General features: G+C 54.8%; 1 protein-coding gene across 6 annotated transcripts in view; it reads left to right on the top strand.

The window, feature by feature from the left end:
- PHKB (phosphorylase kinase regulatory subunit beta) overlaps nucleotides 1–22,535 on the top strand; it is a 73,120-nt gene that overhangs the window by 18,092 nt on the left and 32,493 nt on the right. For all 6 annotated transcript variants that reach the window (XM_080644921.1, XM_080644917.1, XM_080644922.1 and 3 more), the window contains 9 exons: nucleotides 2,118–2,225; nucleotides 4,532–4,612; nucleotides 9,168–9,283; nucleotides 13,546–13,609; nucleotides 17,408–17,503; nucleotides 18,759–18,956; nucleotides 19,521–19,578; nucleotides 20,284–20,361; nucleotides 21,955–22,113. In XM_080644921.1, coding sequence (XP_080501047.1) covers nucleotides 2,118–2,225; nucleotides 4,532–4,612; nucleotides 9,168–9,283; nucleotides 13,546–13,609; nucleotides 17,408–17,503; nucleotides 18,759–18,956; nucleotides 19,521–19,578; nucleotides 20,284–20,361; nucleotides 21,955–22,113 — 958 coding nt within the window. The remainder of the gene's footprint in view (nucleotides 1–2,117; nucleotides 2,226–4,531; nucleotides 4,613–9,167; nucleotides 9,284–13,545; nucleotides 13,610–17,407; nucleotides 17,504–18,758; nucleotides 18,957–19,520; nucleotides 19,579–20,283; nucleotides 20,362–21,954; nucleotides 22,114–22,535) is intronic.

Below are 22,535 nucleotides of genomic sequence, written 5' to 3'. Positions count from 1 at the left end.
AAATGAGAAGCAGCTTATTTCCAGTGACTTACGTTGTCAGAAAAGCCAAATAAAATAGAAACAGAGAAAACAATCTAGATTTTTTTTTTAATCTTCCCCTGAGGATATTTTCCCATTGATTTTTAGAGAGAATGGAAGAGAGGGGAAGAGAGAGAGAGAGGACATCGATGTGAGAGAGACATTGATCGGTTGCCTCCCACACACACCCTGACCTGGGCCAGGGATCAAGCCTGCGACCGAGGTACGTGCCCTCGACTGGGAATCCAATCTGCTATGTTTTGGTCCGTGGTCCGACACTCTAACCACTGAGCGAAACCGGCTCAGGCTGTAGGTTTCCTTAGTCTAGCAAATTCTGTGTTAATCATTCCTGACTTTTACTTGCCAGATGTCAGACATCATAAAGCACAAACGAATGTCTCCTTGATTTTGACTGCTTTCAAGACTGCGTTTTGTCAGTAATCCACATACAATTAATTCACCCCATTACATTCCGAAGCTTATAGAGTGTGGGCCTTGTTTTTTTCTGAAATGTTAAATTACTTGTCTTTTAGCAGCTTTCGGACTGACAGCGTAGGCGCGGAATTTTCCGTTTGAACATCTTGAATCGGTTAGCAGTTGCCTCTCCCCTGACGCAGTGACTGAATGTGAACTCTCCTGCCGGTGCTGTGTGTCTGGGAGACAAATGACAGACGCTGCCTGGCAGCTGCCGCAGCCACCTTATTAAACGGATCAGACCATCTTCTTCGATCGATCCTTATCCAGGAGGCAAGATGGGTTTTGTTTTAATTTAACCAGGTTCTGATCTGTGCTCCCGGAGCAGTGTTTGAGATGATAATCATGGTGTGTGGGAGGAGTGACCCCACGGATGTCTATCTGTGTAGTCCCAGACCACCGTCCGCAGTTATGGTCTGAATAATGTGTTTTTTTTTTTTTTTAAAGTATGTTTTTATTGATTTCAGAGAGGAAGAGACAGGGAGAGAGAGAGAAACATCAGTGATGAGAGAGCATCACGGATCAGCTGCCTCCTGCACACCCCACACTGGGGATAGAGCCCACAGCCGTGCATGTGCCTTGACCGGGAATCGAACCGTGACCTCCTGGTTCCTAGGTCGACGCTCAGACTACTGAGCCACGTCGGCCCGGCCTCTCTCACATCTTTTCAGAGAGGGATCCCTGTTGCTTTTCCACTGAGTCATGTGCCATCCCGTTCATCCTCCGCTGCTGTCCAGCGGGTGCTTCCGGGGCCAGCCCCGCCCCTGGCACTCAGTTGGCAGCCGTCAGTGTTTGCCTTGAATAGGACGGAGACGAGGGGGCGGGTTTTGTTGTCTTCGGGGTGGGCCTGTGGGAGCACTCAGCGTTTACGTGGTGCTCCGAAACGTGCTCATTCACATCATAAAAACATACAAAACGTTGCATACCCAAGATTGCCCGTATAATCACCGGTGTGCATCTCTGCAATGAGCCATCCGCCTGGGGTGGCCTTGGGGGACACATGACACACTCACACACACTTATTATATTAGGGCCCGGGACACAGGCAGACAGGCAAGTTAACATGCTCTGAAACGTGAGCGTGGATGTCCAACGAACAAGGGAAGGTACGGCCCACGTTCCCTGGAGCTGTCGCCTCAGAAAGGGGAGCGGGTGGGAGGGAAGGAGCCATGCAGACAGGAGCTGGGGCCGCGTTCGCACCCTCGGAGAAGGAAGCAGCATTTCCGTTTGGGCGCTCGCTGCATTGGCACGTGGCCCGCAGCGCGCTGTCACCGAGTGTCACGGAAGCGGCAGCCCTGCCCGCAGGGGAAGCCACTGCTCGGCTCTAAGTGAGACGCGGGGCCCTCAAAAGCCAGCGGCGTGACATGGGCGCGCTCCCTGCTACGCCGCGTTGCTGGGTCTGTAAATCCCATCAAGTATCCACAGCCGGTAACACTGTTCAGGCCGCAGTTCTGGTTCTGCCTGTTTTGTTTCTTCGGGAAAAGTAATGGCTCTGCCTCGTCCCGCCCTCTACCTACAAGCAGTGACTTTCCTCATCCAGACCTTGCAGGAGAAATAACTCAGGATGTGTAGCTTGGCCCGAACACGAACGGCCAGCACCGTGTGCATGTTGCATGTCGTTCCAGGTCCAGCAGTTCAAGCAGGACCCGCGCCCGACCACCTGCCTTCACTCCGTGTTCGACGTGCTCACCGGGGACGAGGTCCTCTCCTACGAGGAGTACGGGCACCTGCAGGTGAGCACACTCCCGGCCTGCGCCGTCGGCCCTCCCCGCAGAGAAGGCTCGAGGGGAACTTCGCCGTGTCCCACGGTGACCTCATGTATGTTCAAGGTCGAAGGGCAGCAGCCATGACGAGGGACGGCTGGGAGCCGCCAGGGCTGAGTTAGTATGGTGGCTGAATGTCGAATCTGGCCGACTTCTTGGTCCGCAAGCAGAAAGGGCAGCTGGAAAGGCTAACTGTGAGGACCATCCAAAGGAGGAGCAGACGGTTTTTCAAAAGCCATTTTCGTATGTCTTTGCTGATTTCAGAGAGGAGGGGAGAGGGAGAGAGACAGGGACATCCATGATGAGGGAGATTCATGGATTGGCTGCCTCCTGCCCTCCCTCCCCGCACTGGGGGTCGAGCCCGCAACCTGGGCATGTGCCCCGACTTAGGAATAGAACCGTGACCTGCTGGTTCATAGGTCGACGCTCAACCGCTGAGCCACGTCAGCCGGGCAAATCTTACAGTTTTTTTCTGTGACAAAAGCTTGTACTTGTCATCAAACTTGAAAGAGTTTCGACACTTAGGAACCAGGGAATAAAGACCGTCGACAGGGCCGTCGCAGCCGATCAGAAGTTCCTGTTCCACAACAGTTCATTTTTTTTAAAACTTTTTATTTTTTTTTAAATTTTTTATTAAGGTATTATATGTGTACATATCTTACCATTGCCCCCCACACCCCACTCCCATACATGCCCTCACCCCCCAATGTTTTGCATCCGTTGGTTACTCTTATATGCATGCATGTAAGTCCTTCAGTTGATCAACAGTTCATTTTTAACATGTCATTTTCCCATAAAGCTAAAGCATGCCGCTGAAGTGACACAGCCGAGGCTCTGGCGTCTGTCAGTTCTGTCTTTATAACGGGTTCACTTCTGTGCCGGGGCTGAGAGCGCGCTGCCGGGTTTTCTGCTCTGCGTTCACATTCCCCGCTGCTCTCAGCGGGGCCTCCTGACGCCTGTCCCCAGGACACACATACTATACACGCTACTTATCCTCAACGCGTTTCCTTCCTGCTCCTCTCTCGGTTCTTCAGGCTGTCGGGCAGAATACGTGTTACCCAGTATTTGGTGCTAAAATAAGAAGGCCTGACCTTCTTAGAGTTCCTCTCTTCCTGACGATCAGAAACGTCTTGCTTTCGTGGGACTCCTCCAAACACAGTGCGGTGTCCCCATTTCTGTGCGGCACCAACTCCTGTACTTGTTTGCGGCCAGTAGGTCCGTGGGACCCCGTCGTATAGGCGTGTGTCCTTTCTCAGCCTTCTCCTGGGGCTGTCACCTAATTAGTTCGAGGCACCCCTTGCTTGGACAGGTGTCTCCTACGTGAAACGGGGTTTTCCCATGTTCACAGCTCATGTATTTTTGTATCCCAGGGCTGAAGCACAGTGCCGGGCACATAGTAGGTGTTCAGTAAACGCTGGTAACCAGCTACGTGGCAGTCCCTTTACGGTTTGTCACTTCTGACCGTTTCGCACAGAAGCACCCCAAAAGTCAGAGCAGGGGGCTCCTGGAGGTGGAGCCCTAAGTGGTCGTTCGTGGGAATGAAACCCCTCTGAAGCCCATTCTGCCGTGCCAGCGTCCGCGCTGGAATTAACGTTTGGGGCCTGGCAGCGAGATGAAGCCCTTCGCCCCGTGTGCTCTGAGACAGGTGGCGAAGAAGCCCCGCCCATCGAAACTCCTTGAGTCCAGGATCCTGTATCTTTGTGTGTGGCCCGCCTGCATCTCTCGCCTGTCTTTCAGAGACTAATAAACGAAAAGAAGGAAACGCGTTCGCTTATAAAACCGTCTGTTCGCACGTGGCTTTTAAAGCCTCTGCTAGACCGTTGAGTGAAATGAACACGTGCTGCTGATGCTGCCCTGAGCTCCGTGTTCTCTGTTGACGGTGGCCGGCGGCGTCCCCATGGCCCCGGACGCGCCTGCGTGCGAGATGGTTGCCGTGACAAAGCTGCCTTTGGGGCAAAACTATCCCGTGTTGTAGCCCTCGGTTTGAAAGCGAGTCCGAGAACGCCGTTCTAGAAACACCTGCCCCGAGGCCCACCCGCGGCTGCTTCCCCGGCCGGGTGTTACGCAGCCAGAGGACTTGCGGGTGGTGGCGTTTTCTCTGCGGAGTCGGGGTTTCCTCAGGGCCTGAATCCACGGCTCCTTTAGTTCACGGAAGGCAGGACATGGTTTTCAGAGCCACACGAGAGCGGAGGGCTGGCCCTGTTGTGCTGACATTTAACTTGGTGACGGCGTTTCTGTTGTTTCCGGTAACCCCTCCGCGGTGCTGTGTGTTCCAGATCAACGCCGTGTCCCTCTACCTCCTCTACCTGGTGGAGATGATTTCCTCGGGGCTGCAGATCATCTACAACACCGACGAGGTACGCACCCTCCGGCTCTTTCTAAAAACTGTGTTTATTGATTCAGAGAGGAAGGGAGAGGGAGAGAGAGAGAAACATCAATGACGAAAGAATCACGATCAGCTGCCTCCTGCACGCCCCACATGGGGGATCGAGTCTGCAACCTGGGCATGTGCCCCGACCAGGAATCGAACCATGACCCCCTGGGTCATAGGTCGACACTCAACCCCTGAGCCACACCAGCTGGGCTCCTCAAATTCTTTAGCACTGAATTTCATCTCCAAGGATCTCTTTTATCTTACTTCGTAAAACTTATTTTTTGTTTAATAAAAAATGGATTATTCTTCATTTCATATAATCAGGGACTGGATTTGGGATATTGGATCAAAAAGTCTATATTTTCAATGCACAGCACTTTAAAAATGAACAAGCGTATAGCAAGTTATGAAACTGTACTCCTATGAAGGCTCTATTTACGGCGATCTGAAATAGAAGCTCTCAGGATGTTTTAGTGACAAAGAAAGTAAAATAGCATTCTCAGGTTTTCTCTGTTATTATTATTATTTTTTTTACATCATTCCTTTCTGTGACCCGTCCTTTTAAAAGTAGAGATACTTTGGTCACACTGTATTATTTTCATTTGCGGGGCCTCTCAGTAGGGTTCTTGATGTTTTTCAAAAGATAGGTATCATGCTCTTCCTCTTCTTGGAAATTGGAACTGAATTTCTGCCCAGACTGCCCAGAGAGGAGGAGTGTTTCTTTCATGGGCGGTAATGCTGGACACACACATAGACACACCTGCGACACGCTTTCAGCTGAGCCCAGCCGGACACAGGCTGTTACTGTTGAGATGGTACACGCAGTGGGAGCACAGGCTGTTACTGTGGAGATGGTACACGCAGTGGGAGCACAGGCTCTTACTGTGGAGATGGTACACGCAGTGGGAGCACAGGCTCTTACTGTGGAGATGGTACACGCAGTGGGAGTACAGGCTGTTACTGTTGAGATGGTACACGCAGTGGGAGCACAGACTGTTACTGTGGAGATGGTACACGCAGTGGGAGCACAGGCTGTTACTGTGGAGATGGTACACGCAGTGGGAGCACAGGCTGTTACTGTTGAGATGGTACACGCAGTGGGAGCACAGACTGTTACTGTGGAGATGGTACACACAGTGGGAGCACAGGCTCTTACTGTTGAGATGGTACACGCAGTGGGAGCACAGGCTGTTACTGTTGAGATGGTACACGCAGTGGGAGCACAGACTGTTACTGTGGAGATGGTACACGCAGTGGGAGCACAGGCTGTTACTGTGGAGATGGTACACACAGTGGGAGCACAGGCTGTTACTGTTGAGATGGTACACACAGTGGGAGCACAGGCTCTTACTGTTGAGATGGTACGCGCAGTGGGAACACAGGCTCTTACTGTGGAGATGGTACGCGCAGTGGGAGCACAGGCTGTTACTGTTGAGATGGTACACGCAGTGGGAACACAGGCTGTTACTGTTGAGATGGTACACGCAGTGGGAACACAGGCTGTTACTGTTGAGATGGTACGCGCAGTGGGAGCACAGGCTGTTACTGTTGAGATGGTACACGCAGTGGGAGCACAGGTTCTTACTGTGGAGATGGTACACGCAGTGGGAGCACAGGCTGTTACTGTGGAGATGGTACACGCAGTGGGAGCACAGGCTCTTACTGTGGAGATGGTACACGCAGTGGGAGCACAGGCTCTTACTGTTGAGATGGTACATGCAGTGGGAGCACAGGCTGTTACTGTGGAGATGGTACATGCAGTGGGAGCACAGGCTCTTACTGTGGAGATGGTACACGCAGTGGGAGCACAGGCTGTTACTGTGGAGATGGTACACGCAGTGGGAGCACAGGCTGTTACTGTGGAGATGGTACACGCAGTGGGAGCACAGGCTGTTACTGGTGAGATGGTACACACAGTGGGAGCACAGGCTGTTACTGTGGAGATGGTACACGCAGTGGGAGCACAGACTGTTACTGTGGAGATGGTACACGCAGTGGGAGCACAGGCTGTTACTGTGGAGATGGTACACACAGTGGGAGCACAGGCTCCTGCTATTGAGACGATACACGCAGTGGGAGCACAGGCTGTTACTGTGGAGATGGTACACACAGTGGGATCACTGGCTCTTACTGTGGAGATGGTACACGCAGTGGGAGCACAGGCTCTTACTGTGGAGATGGTACACGCAGTGGGAGCACAGGCTGTTACTGTGGAGATGGTACACGCAGTGGGAGCACTGGCTCTTACTGTGGAGATGGTACACGCAGTGGGAGCACAGGCTCTTACTGTGGAGATGGTACACGCAGTGGGAGCACAGGCTGTTACTGTTGAGATGGTACACGCAGTGGGAGCACAGGCTCTTACTGTGGAGATGGTACGCGCAGTGGGAGCACAGGCTCTTACTGTTGAGATGGTACACGCAGTGGGAGCACAGGCTCTTATTGACATGGTACACGCAGTGGGAGCACAGGCTGTTACTGTTGAGATAGTACGCGTAGTGGGAGCACAGGCTGTTACTGTTGAGATAGTACGCGCAGTGGGAGCACAGGCTCTTACTGTTGAGATGGTACACGCAGTGGGAGCACAGGCTCCTACTGTTGAGACGATACACGCAGTGGGAGGTCCCCAAAGAGGAGGCGTGCTGTGTGGACTGGTCCTTCTTCCTCTCCCGTGACCCATGTGAGAAACATGTCCAGCCACTAACTGCCAGGCCCATCGGTGGCACACGAGAGCGCTGGGACATGGGTGCCTGCAGTCCTGCCCTCTCGTGGCGTTGAGTCTCGTAGGTCCTTCCAGATGCAGCTTTACAGTGAGTCAGGTCTCTGTAGAAGTGAAGAGAAAGAGCAAGAAGAAATGATGTGAAGAAATGACTAATAACCACTAAGGTTTCTTCCATTTGATTCCTCAAAGAATTACGTGTTTTTGTTTCATCCAAATCATCCTAACTTTTAACAATATCGGGAAATACTGGAATTCAGATATTTTGGGCTGGGGAGGGGTTGGGGACTCCTATTTCAGACCAGCCGTAGCAGCCTCCTAAACGTAAACAAATATGAGAAGCTGACTGACCGAGGAGACGAGGGCCCGGAGCCCGCCCACCCAGCTTCCCCTGCTCCCTCCACCCCCGGGAGGCGCCCCAGAGCCGGGAGGGGCTCAGCCCCGGGCAGGACCCGTGTTGGCCCATTCACAGCAACACGCGCGGAGGCTGCCGCGCTTTCCCGTGGGTGTCCCTCAGGGCGCTTGGCATGGCCTGGCCCGTGGTGGCTTGGTTTGGTTTGGCATTCTATTTTCATTTTCACTTTTCAGCATTATTTTCTGCTTTCTCAATATCTGCTGTGGTTCATTTTAAATCTTGTCAACGGACTGATGGATTTTATAAATACGATGTTGCTTTACGCTTTGCATTCTGTTTTATATGACTTATCCATACTTAAGCAGTTCTGGCATTTTCTCTTTAATTTATTTTTTCTTGTTTTCTTATGCTTTTTTCCCCCCGGCCTTGTAGGTTTTATCTGGCAATATAAAATTTTTACGTAGCCAGTATCAGTAAGCTTTCAACGTGGACACTTAAAATCCCGGGTGACCAGCGGAGTCTGTGCTGGATCCGGATCACACGGCAGCCAATGGGCTGCGTAGAGCCTTTCAGAGAAGGAGGTTCCTTTTAGGACATGGTCTTTCCTCTTACACACGAAGGCTCTGGGAGCGTCTGCGTTGTGTGTGAGCCGGTGGAGGTGGGGTCCGCATCGCCACTCCAGGGGGACCCTGTGATGCAGGGGGGCAGGATGTGTGCATTAGACACGCTGAACCCGACGTGATGACTAAACGAGACCCTGCAATCAGGACCAGGAGCCCCCTTAGAAATGCCTGCATCAAGCTGAGTAAACTTGTGCTACGTAAGAGCTGACCGCAGTCTCTGCCTCATAGTTCTTTTTGGGGGTGTACATTTCATCAAGCGCCTGAAAGCTTTACGCGGGAGCCGTGTGGCCTGGCCCTTGTTGGGGGCCCGCCCCCACCTGTCAGCCCTGGCTTTATAAGAAGGGGTGCCTGTGGCTATGCAAAGTGGGGGATTAGAATCCGGAGGAAGAGAAGCGAGACTTCCAGGTCGACCCCACGGGGGACTGGCTTGTTTCAGAACTGAGAAATGCCTTCTCATCGCCGAGGTTTTAGAAGATGTAACATCTCACCCGGGCATTTGCGATTCCAAACGTTACCCTCTGTGAAACAGCGCCTTTTGTTTGTCTTCGTCCTTGAGCTGCGCAGCCCTCGCGAGCGGCGGGAACCTGTCCCTGGAGCATGTGGCGGGGCTCTGACAGAGGTCAGCTCTCCTCCCGGGCGGTGTAACATTAGCTCCTCACTTGAGGCCTGAGGTTCGAGCGACCAGGCAGACCACAGTGAGCGCTCACAGCGATGTAATGGTCTCGAGAAGCTCAGCGTGTCAGAGCGGCTGCGTTCCCAATGGGCGTGGTTGTTCCGGTCGGTGTCGGAGCATCTGCTGTTGCACGTGTCCTCACGTTTCGTTTCTTTTCTTTTCTTCCAGGTCACTTTTATTCAAAACCTTGTGTTTTGTGTAGAGAGAGTTTACCGGGTGCCCGACTTCGGTGTCTGGGAACGAGGAAGCAAATATAACAACGGCAGCACAGAGCTGCATTCGAGGTAATTTGCTGATTTCTGAGTGGTTTTTACTCATTTAAATGTGGGAGTTTGAATATGAATCAAAATCAGAGTGTTAGATTGGAACCGTGGCTTCTATGTTAATGTTCACCTGCTTCCTTCCTATATGTGATGCAGATGAAATTCACTTAAAGTTAAAGCGTCGGCTCCCCTCCCCAGCAGCTGCGGGAGGAGCGGCGTCCCCCAGCCTCCGGTCGGAGCTGGCTGGCCCCTGGCCTGTCCTCCTCTCGGCAGGGCAGTGATGCTCTTTGAAAGTCCAGTCCACGGAACTGCCGGACCCCGGCGTGCACGCGCTGCGTGGCGCTCCCCCCTGCCCACAGGGCCGCGTTTCACCCTAACCGGCGGGTCCAGGCCTTTCGCATCCAGCGTAGCGGTCGGTGGCTGTTTTCTGGAAGAGGTGCGAGCAGCCCGGAGCGGTGCTGGGTGGGTCTGAGTCCGCCGCAGTGGCTGCCGACTGCGGCTAATAGGGTAGGAATCGCCCTGGCTCCTTGCGGGGAGGGAAGTAGCTTTAGTGCCTCGTTGCGCCGTTCAGACTCTCTAAATGGATGCACAGGAGCTCAGCTGTTAACAAGAATGGAGCTCGGTGGGTCCTGGTGCAGGACACGGGAGTGTTTGCGAATGTGAAGGCTGTGAGCTGCAGGTCAGCTCAGATCGCTGAGACGTGCGTGGGGTGGGGAAGCAGGCTGGGCAGCTGGTTAAGAGGCCGTGCCACTCGCGCCTTTTGGATGGAAGGACCGATCACAGGAAAAACGAAGCCGCCGTAAGAGGTTCAGTGAACGTCAGGCCGGCTCCAGGTTGCTCGCTGTGTACAATCTCCCCTGCCTCAGTTTCCCCGCTGTAAAATGCAGGCAGTGATAGTTTCTACGATGTACGTTGTAACGGTCACACTAACACACATCTACGTTAACAGGTGTGTGTGTATGTGTGTAGCCTGTATGTGTATATACTGGTATGTATGTGTGTACATGTATATATACACGTGTACACATGTAGCATTTGAACACCTGGCCTCGGTAAGTGCGCATGCACATTTCAGGATATTGCAATAACTGACATCCTGGAGGACAGTTCGTGCAGACGTTGGGCCAAGTCCGGCAGGTAAGCAACAGGAAGACAGTGCGGCACGTTAGCCATCATCCAGGTCAAGTTCTCAGCACCCCTGGTTACACGTCAAATCCCAAGGGAACCGTGGAGTTGACGAGCGAAGGGGATGTTGCGTTCACCATCACGGGCCGGGCGACGCGCCCCTCCCCAGCGCTCTGCCAGCACACAGCGCTCGTTCCCAAAGTGACCGCTCAGTCCTAGCTCATCGCTGTGCTCCGGTCCGCGAGCTACAGCAGAGGCAGCCGTCCATCTCTTCCCTTCACGCTACACGGGGGCTTGTTTGCTCATCCTCAGCCGAGGATATTTTCCCATTGATTTTTAGAGGGAGGGGGAGGGGGAGGGAGAGATGGAGAGAAACATCGATGTGAGAGTGACCCATCGATTTGGTTGCCTCCTGCACGCACCCCGACCAGGGCCGGGGAACCTGCAACCAAGGTACGTGCCCTGGACCGGAATCGAACCCAGGACCCTCCGGTCCACGGGCCGGTGTTCTATCCACTGAGCCACACCGGCCAGGGCTGTGTGATGTGTTTTTGTCGGAACCGCCCGTGACCGTCCACTGGAACCACAGCCCGCTCCCTCAGGAGGTGGGGCTGGCCGCGCGGCAGGCGGAGCAGGTGCTGGTGCCCGGAGGCTGGGAATGCAGTTCCCGCACTGGCCAGCTCACTTTTTGGATGGCACGGGGTGTGTGTGTGTGTGTGTGTGTGTGTGTGTGTAAATCACCCGGTGAAACCCGTCACCTTTTTAGAAAAGGGTTGATCTATCCCAGCGGGCGCCGCTGGTGGTCCGTGAGGTCCGGAAGCTCGGCGCCGGCCGGCCTGTCCAGCAGGTCACTTCATTACCGACCCGCTGCCAAGCAGCCTCCCGCTTTGTGGGCCACTTAAACGAACGGCGAAGTCACACGGGGCAAAGGTCACAGCGGTGTCAGCTCTGTGGGTACTGGCCACCCAGTGTTACTGATCCCACAGCTAATAGGAGGGCCACTTTCCCAGAATGCCCAGTGCTAGCACACATTTTCAACTCCAGCAGCAGCAGTATGTATTGTATCTGCCATTAAAAAGAGCACATTAGGAGTGTGTTTTATGTTTTAAACGGCTCGCTGTCGCCAGAGACTTAAATATATACAGTGGGTAATAAATCAACATATTTGTACATTTCAATTAAGTCCAATTATTGAACCAGTTGCATCGGGGAGAAAGATAAAGTGGGAAGACTGAACATTTCCTCTAGTCGGGCGCCGTGCTGGTTCGTCGTAGTGCTTTAACTAGGCGACAGCTGCCACCCCCACCCCCTGGCTGGCTGGCTGGCTGGCTGCCCCGCAGACAGAGCGGGCTCCTGCGTGCGTGTCTCCTCCAGTGCAGCCTCCCAGGCCTTGCCTCCCGAATACGTCGTCATTCACGCGGTCTTCCTGACACGTGCCCCGCACGCAGCTGGCGAGGGTTCTGGTGTTACTGGGCTCCATGCGTGTGACAGTTGTGCGCTGGGGGCAAGGGAGACTCCTCGATCCCAGGGACACGTTCCTAGGCGAGCACAGGAGCTGAGGGTGGACGTCGCCGCACGAGCCGCCGGAATACACACCCGGGGCTCTCCTGGTCCTCGGGCCCGTAGCCGCGAGCCCGTGGGGCCGCCGGTGGCTTCCCTCGCTGCCTGCGCGGCGCAGTGTCCTGGGTACGAGATAGTCGGGCCCGGCTCAGGTTCTTGCCGGGTCACTTGTTGTTGCAAACGAACCGCATCGCTGAGAGGCCGGGTGGCTGCGGGCCCCGGTGCAGACTCGGCGTGGAAGCCGGGGGTCCCACTCAGCGCGGGTTTTCTGAGACGCTCTTGTCTGAGGGTCGCTGTCCTGCGAGGCTGCCCTTTCCGGGCCCCTTGGCTGGAGAGGGGCTTTGGGGGCACCTGCTGGCCTTGCCCGCTGGTGCCGCTCCGCCTCCAGGCGGGAAGACTCTAGGCAGGAGGGCCTTCCATCTGCCCGGCTCGGTCTCCTTGTCTGTGATGCCGGGACTTGGCGTTGCACTTGGTGAGAGGCTTAGAGATGGAGGTGTGCTCCATTCCCGTCCACGTAGTGTACGTTTCCCGTCTATTCACCATCCTGTGACGCAGAGCATGCTTACCGGAGAGACGTGGCGTAAACACGCCGTGGAACACGTGGCTCACGGCGACACGGGTCGCTCAGCACGGGTTCTCGAATGTAGAGCGCGCTCCAGCACCTGCAGGGCCTTCTGCCCTGGGCATGGCCTCTCCCAGGGAGGAGGGGGGGGGGAGGGGGAGGGGGAGGAGGGAGAGGGGGAGGGGGAGGGAGGACCGGCTTTGCTGCCAGGCTCCCCGCCAGGCTGCTGCTCCAGCCGCTTTGTTACACTGCCTCAGAGATGGGCGGAAACGGTGACAGATCATTAATTTTACTCAGTATTCATGGCGTACACAGCTGCGTTCAGAAAAAAGTCGCCGTCAGTAAAATAAACTGGATGTGAAGTCCACAGTGCTTAAAGGTTGCTATTTGTAAGATGACAGTGTCCTGTTTTTAATGACATTCGTGTCTCCCCATCTTTGAGCACAATTGCGCGCGGCAAAGGAGCACACGTTGTCTCACAAAGAGAAGACGAGCAGCAAACGAGGGGCACGCCGAGCAGTTGTCCCGTGGACACAAAACCTGCCTGTCCGTCAGGCCCCGGGCCGAGGACTTGGCTGGGTTGCGGCAGGCCACGGCCTCTGGTCGGGGCGTGGGACGTGAGAGGTCTTTTTCAGGCTCGGCGGGACGTCAGGACAGCTCTTGTGCGTTGTCCTGAGCTGACGGTGCCCAGCCTGGTGGTGACCGCACCGCTCACCCCAACAGCCTCCCCCGAGCTCACCCTTCCCTCCTGCGCCAGGGACTGTCAGTGATGCCCGATTAAAGCTGCTCCCGTCCGTCCTGTGGCCGCTTGGCCACGTCGAGGTGAACTTAGAAACATCCCCCCCAAAGGGCACCAGCTATTAGATAGAAAAATTAGAACAGCGACATGCCATTCTGAAGTCTCAGACGTTCCTCTTCTTCCGGAAGTTGTTACAAGTGTTAATAAGGAAACTTGCTTGTGAATATTCATCAGATGATGGTTCTCATTTTGCAGCCAGATGTGTCAGAGTTATAAAGTGTTCCTTTTCCCTTGCAGCTCGGTTGGCTTAGCAAAAGCAGCTCTAGAAGCAATTAATGGATTCAACCTCTTCGGCAATCAGGTAAAGAAACACAGCAGCAGCGGCGAACGTCGATTATGTTTTTAATTACCTGTTTAATTAATTTGGCCAGCCATTAGCTGAGTCATTCCTCAGTATCACGGAGCGTCTGATATCTATGTCGCACGGTCGGACAGACTGCCCTGTGACGTGCCAGTTAAATTTTAGTCTCCTAACTAAAGACCATTGCTTAATTTTAAAAATCTTGTAGTACAGAATTCTCAGTATCTTTTTAAAAACTATATATTTTTTACTGATTTTAGAGAGAGAGAGAGGGAAGGAGAGGGAGAGATAGAAACACTGATGTGAGAGAAACATTGGTCGGTTGCCTCCTGCAGGCACCTGCCTGGGAATTGAACTGGTGACCTCTCTGTTCATGGGTCGATGCTCAACCACTGAGCCACACCGGCTGGGCAGAATTCTCATCATCTTTGTTCAGTAAGTTTCCCCTCCCGTCCGCTGGTGAGCTTTCACATTTAACACCCTTCTGGCATCATATGCCGTGTATTTCCCACGCCAGCGCTCACACTGGTTTCTCTGTGATGGACATCAGCGTACGGCTCTGGGGAGGGAACGTGTGATGTGTACAGCCACAGCAGGGGTCCTCAAACTTTTTAAACGGGGCCAGTTCACTGTCCCTCAGGCCGTTGGAGGGCCGGACTATAGTTTAAAAAAAAAACTATGAACAAACTCCTATGCGCACTGCGGGCCCGGGACGCGTCGGCTGCTAAGCAGGACAGGCAGCGGCACCCGGCGGGCCGGATCCATGTCCTCGGCGGGCCGCCTGTGGCCCGCGGGCCGTCGTTTGAGGACGCCTGAGCCACAGCATTGCAAGTCTGGGTCCTAGCTCACCCCCACCCGGCTGTGCATAGGTCTGAATCTCATTTCCTTTGGGACGAAAGGGAAAGCCCCGACGGTTGCCTTGCATGCTCATGAGGTCACTAGCCAGCTCCTGCTTGGAATCGAGTCGCCACGGGTCAAGCTGCTGATGGGAAGGAATGGCATGTAAGAGTGCCGCGTCCTCTGGGTCAAGAAGCAGGCTCATTTTCTTTAGCAACGTTTGTAAGGATTTCCAAGACAGACGGGCCAAGGAGGCTTCCGGCTGATATCGCAACGGACCCCAAGCTAGTAAAGTGCCTGGTCAGTCCAGATGCATTGGAGGGCGTTAAACGGAGGTGCAAAATGTGGCCGTTTCTGTCATAGCAATGACAGTACTATGGGCCCCAAGCGCTGAGTGTAAGGAAGTTTCTGGTGGCACCCAGCGGTCTCCCCCTCCCTACGCTACCTCTCCCCTCCCCCCACTTCCTCTGGGGGACGGAGCGGTGTGATGGGAAGGATGAAGAGTGAGGCCGGCAGGAAAGGACTGGGAAAGGGGCGCAGCACGCATTCTGGGCGCTCACATGGCAGCCCTGAGCCACCCACTGCCCACGCTCGTCCTCTCTCGTGGGATGTGGGGTGTGAGCGCCTGTGGGAAATCACGAGTATTAATGCTGCACCTCTTCCGGGGGTTCCCGGGGGGTTCTCGGGGCCCCCGACCGGGTCCTTGGCTCCTACCAACACCCCTCTCCTCCTGAGCAGCCCAGCACTCACGTAGCTTCCAATCGTTTTATTTCCTTTTCACCCTCCCTCTCCACACATCATTGAAACATGCGTGCGTGTGTGCGTGTGCGTGTGCGCGTGTGTGTGAGAGAGACAGAGAAATAGGAGGGTAGGTGGGAAGGAGGGGTGGGGGGTAGTATGGCATCAATAGTGGCATTGAGCCTTGTTACAACAGCCAGGAAAGATGGAACAGCCGGGGCCCTGATGGACGAATGGGTAGACGTGTGAACGGTAGAATGTGATTCAGCCGTGGGGAATAAAGTCTCGGCATCTCCAACAGCGGGGGTGTGCCTACGGGGGGTTATGGTAAACGAGATAAATCAGACACAAAAGACAAATACTGTGATCTCCCTGATGTGTGGAATGTAAACAAAACCAACAACAGCACAAGGTCGCGGAGTCCGGGAACTGATAGGTGTTGCCAGAGGTGGGGGAGGGTAAAACCGGTGGAGGGTCCAAGGCAGAAACTCCCGGTGCTGACCCCAGGGAGGGAGTCCTGGGGAGCGGATGCGGTGCATGCACTAGAGCACCCTCAAACCGCGAGGGAGGCCAGTGTAGCTGCCGGTCTTCAGTACGCTCGGTAGGTGGAGGCGGGTGCCTGTAGGGGTAGGTGGAGGCGGGTGCCGGTAGGTGGAGGCAGGTGCCGGTAGGGGTAGGTGGAGGCGGGTGCCGGTAGGGGTAGGTGGAGGTGGTACCGGTAGGGGTAGGTGGAGGTAGTGTCGGTAGGTGGAGGTAGTGTCGGTAGGTGGAGGTGGTGCCGGTAGGGGTAGGTGGAGGCGGGTGCTGGTAGGGGTAGGTGGAGGTGGTACCGGTAGGGGTAGGTGGAGGTGGTACCGGTAGGGGTAGGTGGAGGCGGGTGCCGGTAGGGGTAGGTGGAGGCGGGTGCCGGTAGGTGGAGCCAGGTGCGGTGGCAGAGTTGTGGGGGCTGGGGGTGGGAGATGAGAACTGCCAGGGCTCACGGACCCCCGGATGGCACGTCCTCAGAAAGCATTCCCTCCCTCTCCTGTCTTCACGGGAGAAGTCGCCTTGCCCAGCTCGCCGAGGCCCCCTGAACGGCGGCGAGGGGAGATTGCTCATGTTACGCAGAGCGTTCAAAGAAGGCGCACCGTCTCCCTCCCTCTGAACGCTGCAGCCTGAAGCGAATGTGTCTGATCCTCTAAAGCAGGTGATAATTACCTCCACATGTACGTCCTCCTCAGCGATGTTTTTAAAAAGTCGCTTCTGAATGCGAATTGCTGCCTGTGGCCTTGGGCGATTTTTATCCTCCTGTAAACCTGGGCCATGTGCCTAAAGCATGGCCTGTTGTATTTATTTATTTTGTAAAGATTTTTAAATTGATTTTGAGAGAGAAAGGGAGAGGGCGAGAGAGCAAGAAACATCCATTTGAGAGCGAAACATTGATTGACTGCCTCCTGCACGCCCCCTACTGGGGAGGGAGGGAGCCCACAGCCCAGGCATGTGCCCTGACTGCCTGGGAATCGAACCGGCAACCTTTTGGTGCTCAGAACGAAGCCCAGCCAGTGAGCCACAGCAGGTAGGCAAGCTGGTCTGCGTTTCAGAGGACAGCAAACCATCCCGCTGCCTGGCCTCTGCCTCGGTGCTGAGATGTGGTGAGAGCAGAGACTGTTTCCCTGCACGTCTTTCTTAGCGGCTGGTGCGGGGAGAGGCCTGGACACATAGGCCATTTATTTTTTGGCCAGAAAATAGAAGGTGACTGTCTATATTAATCAAGTAACAGCCAGAATTGCCAAATCTACCATTTCACTTCATTACTTGTAAGTTAGCCTACTTAGCTTGTGTCTTTAAAATTTCAACTCGAGGCAGACTTGCATGATACGGCAGTTAACTTCCCTAATGGTCAGCCTAAGCATGAATGGTAAGTCCTATTGGTTTCTCTATTCACAGGCTAACTAATATTTGCGTTTTATTAGACTAAATATCTTTAATTGATTAGTTATCCATATATTTTGATTTATAAGGAAATTAGGAGAAATAGGGCAATAGAAAAATAGCATTTGTTAGGATTACAAAGTCAGTATGTGTATTGCAAGGTACTTGAGAAGACCTGATTGTGTTGGAAAGAAAATGGGAATCTTCTGTGACGCCGCTCTCACGGGCACCCAGGGCTGCTGTTTTGGGTGAGATTTCTTTACAGTCCAGATGCCCGGCTTTGTACGAGTCCCCGCTTCTCTCTCGTTCCAGGGCTGCTCGTGGTCGGTCATATTTGTGGATCTCGATGCTCATAATCGCAACAGGCAGACTCTGTGCTCCCTGCTACCCCGGGAATCGCGATCTCACGTGAGCACCTTTCCCAGGAACGGGACGTCATTGATTATGTCACCTCTGTTCACTTTTCCTGTGCCGAGAGGAGACTTCCGCAGAGTTTTCTGGGAGTTACTTGTGGCTCTGTTTTTAGAAAATGCCCCAAGTGAGATTAGTTATTTAAAAACAACTATGGTATAGAAGAAGTAACACAAAATGTTGACAGAAGAAGAAAAGTAAAACCCACACATGCTGATATCATCTTCTCATTGCTGCACCCCCACACTTCACCGTAGGTGACACACTCATGTTGGGGGGTTTCCGCACGGTCCATGCACGTATACGATATTTTCACTTTACAAAACTGCAAGATATATATATATATTTTTAAAATATATTTTTATTGATATTTTACAGAGAGGAAGGGAGAGGGATAGAGAGTTAGAAACATCGATGAGAGAGAAACATCGATCAGCTGCCTCTTGCACACCCACTACTGAGGATGTGCCCGCAACCAAGGTACATGCCCTTGACCTGAATCAAACCCGGGACCCTTGAGTCCGCAGGCCGACGCTCTATCCACTGAGCAACACCGGTCAGGGCTGGAAGATATTCCTTTTTTTTTTTTTAATATATTTTTATTGATTTCAGAGAGGAAGGGAGAGGGAAAGAGAGATAGAAACATCAATGATGAGAAAGAACATTGATTGGCTGCCTCCCGCCAGTTCCCCACTGGGGGTCAGGCCCACAACCTGGGCATGTGCCCTTGACTGGAATCGAACCTGGGACCCTTCAGTCCATAGGCCGACGCTCTATCCTCTGAGCCAAACCAGCTAGGGCTGGAAGATATTCTTAATAATGCTCCGTATCGGAGTCCTATGAACAGACATGCTTCCATATTTAAAAACATTGTTTCCACGTATACATTTTAATGGCTGCTAACGTACTCTCCTATTGGTTGGACATTTAGATTGTTTTCTTTTCCGCGATTATAAACCAATAGTTATGACAAACGAAGTTGTAAGGACTGGTTAACGGTGTTAAATTCTCACACGCTGCCTTAAATAAGATCCTCACGCCTGAGCTCCCTGCTGAGCCTCGAGAAGACTTACTCACGGCTAAGATTTGTCTCCCCTGAGCCCACTGCCCCAGGCCGCGCAGACGTCCAGTCCCTGGGGCGCCGCCGTCCCACTGGCGCCGGGTCCCCGCCGACTCCCGACTCCCTGGGTCTCGGGGGGCTGTCGATCACGTTGCTGTAGGCCCACCGCCCCCTCCTCTCGTCGTTCCCCAGAACACGGACGCCGCCCTGCTCCCCTGCATCAGCTACCCTGCCTTCGCGCTGGACGATGAAGCTCTGTTCAGCCAGACCCTCGACAAAGTGGTCAGGAAGCTGAAAGGGAAATACGGCTTCAAGCGTTTCCTGAGAGACGGGTATCGCACATCCCTGGAGGACCCCAACAGACGCTACTACAAGCCGGCCGAGATTAAGGTACCCGAGAACGCCGGCTCCGGTGCCAGCGGGTCGGGAGTGCCGCCTGGGCGGGCTTGCATCCGGCGCGGCGCTTACCACTGGGCCAGACGGTGAGCCTCCTCGCGTGTCACCTGCTCCACTGTGTGGAGGAGGAAGTTGAATCCCCGCGGTGCCGCTCGCACAGGCAGCCGGTGCTGGTGAGGCGCCCTCGCCGCAGAGACCTGCCAGGCACCACGTGAGCCCCCTTCTCCAAACCCTTCCCTGACCCTGGCAGACTCAGGGGTTTCGTGGACGGACGTCTGGGCCCTCGAGGGAGCGCGCTGTCTGTGTGCTCGGTCCTCCGTGAACATGTATGGAGCGAAGGCACACTGAGCCATGATGAAGCACACGAGCTCGTGAATGAGTTCAGAGAATTTAAAAAAACAACAGCGAGACGGCTGCTCAAGTCAGCCCCCCTCTGTTATACAATGAGTCACCCCTTTTGTACATCCCACTGTCACTGTGAGTGATGCATTGCCCTGACACTGTGATGGTCCCAGCTCCTTGTTCACGAAATGGTCAACGTTTTATTTTCTGTTCTAGCTGTTTGACGGCATCGAGTGTGAATTCCCCATATTTTTCCTGTACATGATCATTGACGGTGAGTGAGCGCGCCCCTGCGGCCGAGCTGCGGGCCGGGTGTTTAGGGAGGAGCAGGCGGGAGGTGCCCCCGCTTCCGGCCGCTCAGACGGCGCCTATGCCACGCGCCTCGGCACCTGACGCTCTCCTGCTTCCCGACGGAATGTTAAATCGCTTAGAGAATCAGAACCACACTGTGAATTATTTTATTGTTTTTTAAAAATATATTTTTATTGATTTCAGAGAGGAAGGGAGAGGGAAAGAGATAGAAACATAAGTTATCCCCACACTGGGGACCGAGCCCGCAACCCGGGCCTGTGCCCTGACCGGGAATCGAACTGTGACCTCCTGGTTCCTAGGTCGATGCTCAACCACTGAGCCACGCTGGCCAGGCTGAATTATTTTTAAAATGATACAGCTCTATTTTCATATTTATAGAGAAGAAAGTTTCATGCGTAGAAACCATGAATACTATAATCTGCGACACCGAATATCTATAACATTCATACTGAGGATCGAGAAATTTCAATTAATATTCAATTCTAAATACTAACATGACCTTCTAAAATTGACTTCCTGGAAAAATGTCACACACATTTCCATCACCTTTTTAAATTGTATGTTTATCGTTTACCTAGATAATTACCACAAAGGTTCTAGGTGGGCCCATGGCTCTCTGCGGGAGGCCCCGGGCGCTCGCTGAGCGGCACTGTGCTCTCCGTTGCAGGCGTTTTCCGAGGCCACGCTGCGCAGGTGAAGGAGTACCAGGACCTGCTGGCGCCCGTGCTTCACCGGACCGCCGAAGGTAGGCTGCTGCCGGCGAGGCCTCCCGAGGAGCTCCCCGAGGCTCCTTCCGCGTGTGCAGTGCAGCCTCTTACACCGAGCGCTTGCTGTCAAACGGAAGGAAGTGAGGGGGCCTTGAATGAATTAGGAAGAATAACCTGTTCACTTGTCGTCACAGATGTGTCTCATGAAAGGAGTTCATTGGGCACGGCCAGGGTGGGGGGTTCAGGTGGTCGTGGCTGCAGCGACTGCAGGACGTTGGCCGGGGCGGCGGGTCCTCCTCTGCCACCTGCTGCAGCTCCTTTACTCTGTGCTGGTGTGACAGGAAGGACTGGTTTTTAATCCTTACCAGAGGGTATTTTTCCATTGATCCGTAGAGAGAGTGAAGGGCGGGGTGGGAGAAGCATCGACGTGAGCGATACATTGATTGGTTGCCTCCCACACATGCCCCAACCGGGCTGGGAATGGAACCTGAAACCGAGGTACCTGCCCTTGACCGGGAAGCGAGCCTGCGCCCCCTCAGTCTGTGGGCGGCGCTCTCACCACCGAGCCCCCAGCCAGGGCGGAAGTGACCGGTCTACATCGGGGCCCGGGAACCGGGGTGCTCAGGGGAGCCCGCCTGCAGAGGGCCACGGGAGGCCCGCCCGGCCGCGGCGCTGCCATAGGCCAGTGCGCTCGGCCTCCGCCTGGGAGTCGCCTCCAGCGCCTTCCTCGCGTCACGTCGGATGTCTGCTAAGATGCCGCCTCTGAGGATGGATCTGAGAAATGATGGCAGGCCCCGTGCTCTGAGCGGCGTGCTGGTTCCAGTGAGAGGCCGGCAGGGCCCAGGAAAGAGCGGACAGTCTTCGGTGTGAGCACAAAACTCGCTCTCCAAGGATTTCAGAGGAGGAGTTCCAGCCTGGCCGGTGGGGCTCGGCGGCCGAGCGCTGACCTAGGAGCCAGTGCATAACAGGCCTTTGCGTGGGGTCGGACACACGCCAGTCCTGCCTGGCGCGGGAGGACGGAGGTTTGGGGAAACCTGTGCCGTTTCGTTAGGAGACGAAGTTCCCCACGGCTGACATGCAAGGACGCAGAATGCCGTCTTCCCCGTGGAGCACCCAGAGGCCCGTCTCGCCATGGTCACGGGGTTTCCACTGCGGAGCGGAGCGTCCTCACCAGGCGGGAGCAGGGGCGGGGATGCTCTCCCTTCAGGCGTGCGGCTCGGAGATGCTGGGCCCGCGTTGGAAATGGGGATTTCTCTGCTCTCAGCCGGGGCCCCGGGTTATGACCCTCCCGTCCCATTTCCCACGTGTGAGCTTCCCGACCGACCGGCCGACCCTCTGACACGCTTCCTCCGCCTGCCCACACCGGCATCGTGCTGTGATTCACTTACAGGCGCGACAGGAAGTGTCGGCGGAGGCGCCACCTGCGCGTCAAATTAGGGTTCTCACGTTTTCCCCCGGCAGTTTCTGAAAGGAGCCCCCACATCCGGTTTCCTGGAGCCCCTCGGACCCGTTACCTCCTGCAGAACTCTCGTCTCTCCCTCTGCTTCCTAATCATTGCAGCTTCTTGCAGGCAGTGGCGGAGGGGGGACTCTGAGGTGCTGTATTTTAAATACCCACTCTCACACCCGTAGGCTACCCCGTGGTCCCCAAGTACTATTACGTGCCGGCCGACTTCGTGGAGCATGAAAAGAGAAACCCCGGCAGCCAGAAGCGGTTTCCTAGCAACTGTGGCCGGGACGGGAAGCTGTTCCTCTGGGGACAAGCCCTGTACATCATCGCGAAACTGCTGAGTAAGTGGGGACCGCTGGGCGGGTCCCCCTGGTTTTCAAGCCCGTACACGGGTGTGTCTGCGCCGTTTCCCTTGGCTGTCTCGGTGCTGGTGCGGTGCGGAGGCCGGGGAGTTCCTCCGGGTGCACAGGCTTCTGAATGTGCCTTTCACTGCGCGCTGATGGGCAGCTTCTGGGAAGACGTCAAACGGGCGTGGGTCCCGCTCCCATTGTCAGGGGCTCCTTCGGCGTAGCGTAGGGCCCCAGCGGAGGCCATGGGAGCGCTGGTGCACTTTAGAGGATATAGCAGGCGTCCTCAAACTACGGCCCGCGGGCCACATGCGGCCCGCCGAGGACATGGATCCGGCCCGCCGGGTGCCGCTGCCCATCCTGCTTAGCAGCCGACTCGTCCCGGGCCCGCAGTGCGCATAGGAATTTGTTCATAG

Source organism: Plecotus auritus (genome assembly GCF_963455305.1).
Source record: "Plecotus auritus genome assembly, chromosome: 10".
In the NCBI taxonomy this organism is placed as follows: domain Eukaryota; kingdom Metazoa; phylum Chordata; class Mammalia; order Chiroptera; family Vespertilionidae; genus Plecotus; species Plecotus auritus.
The sequence above is the reverse complement of the archived record's forward strand: the minus strand, read 5'-3'. Positions and strand labels throughout refer to the sequence as shown.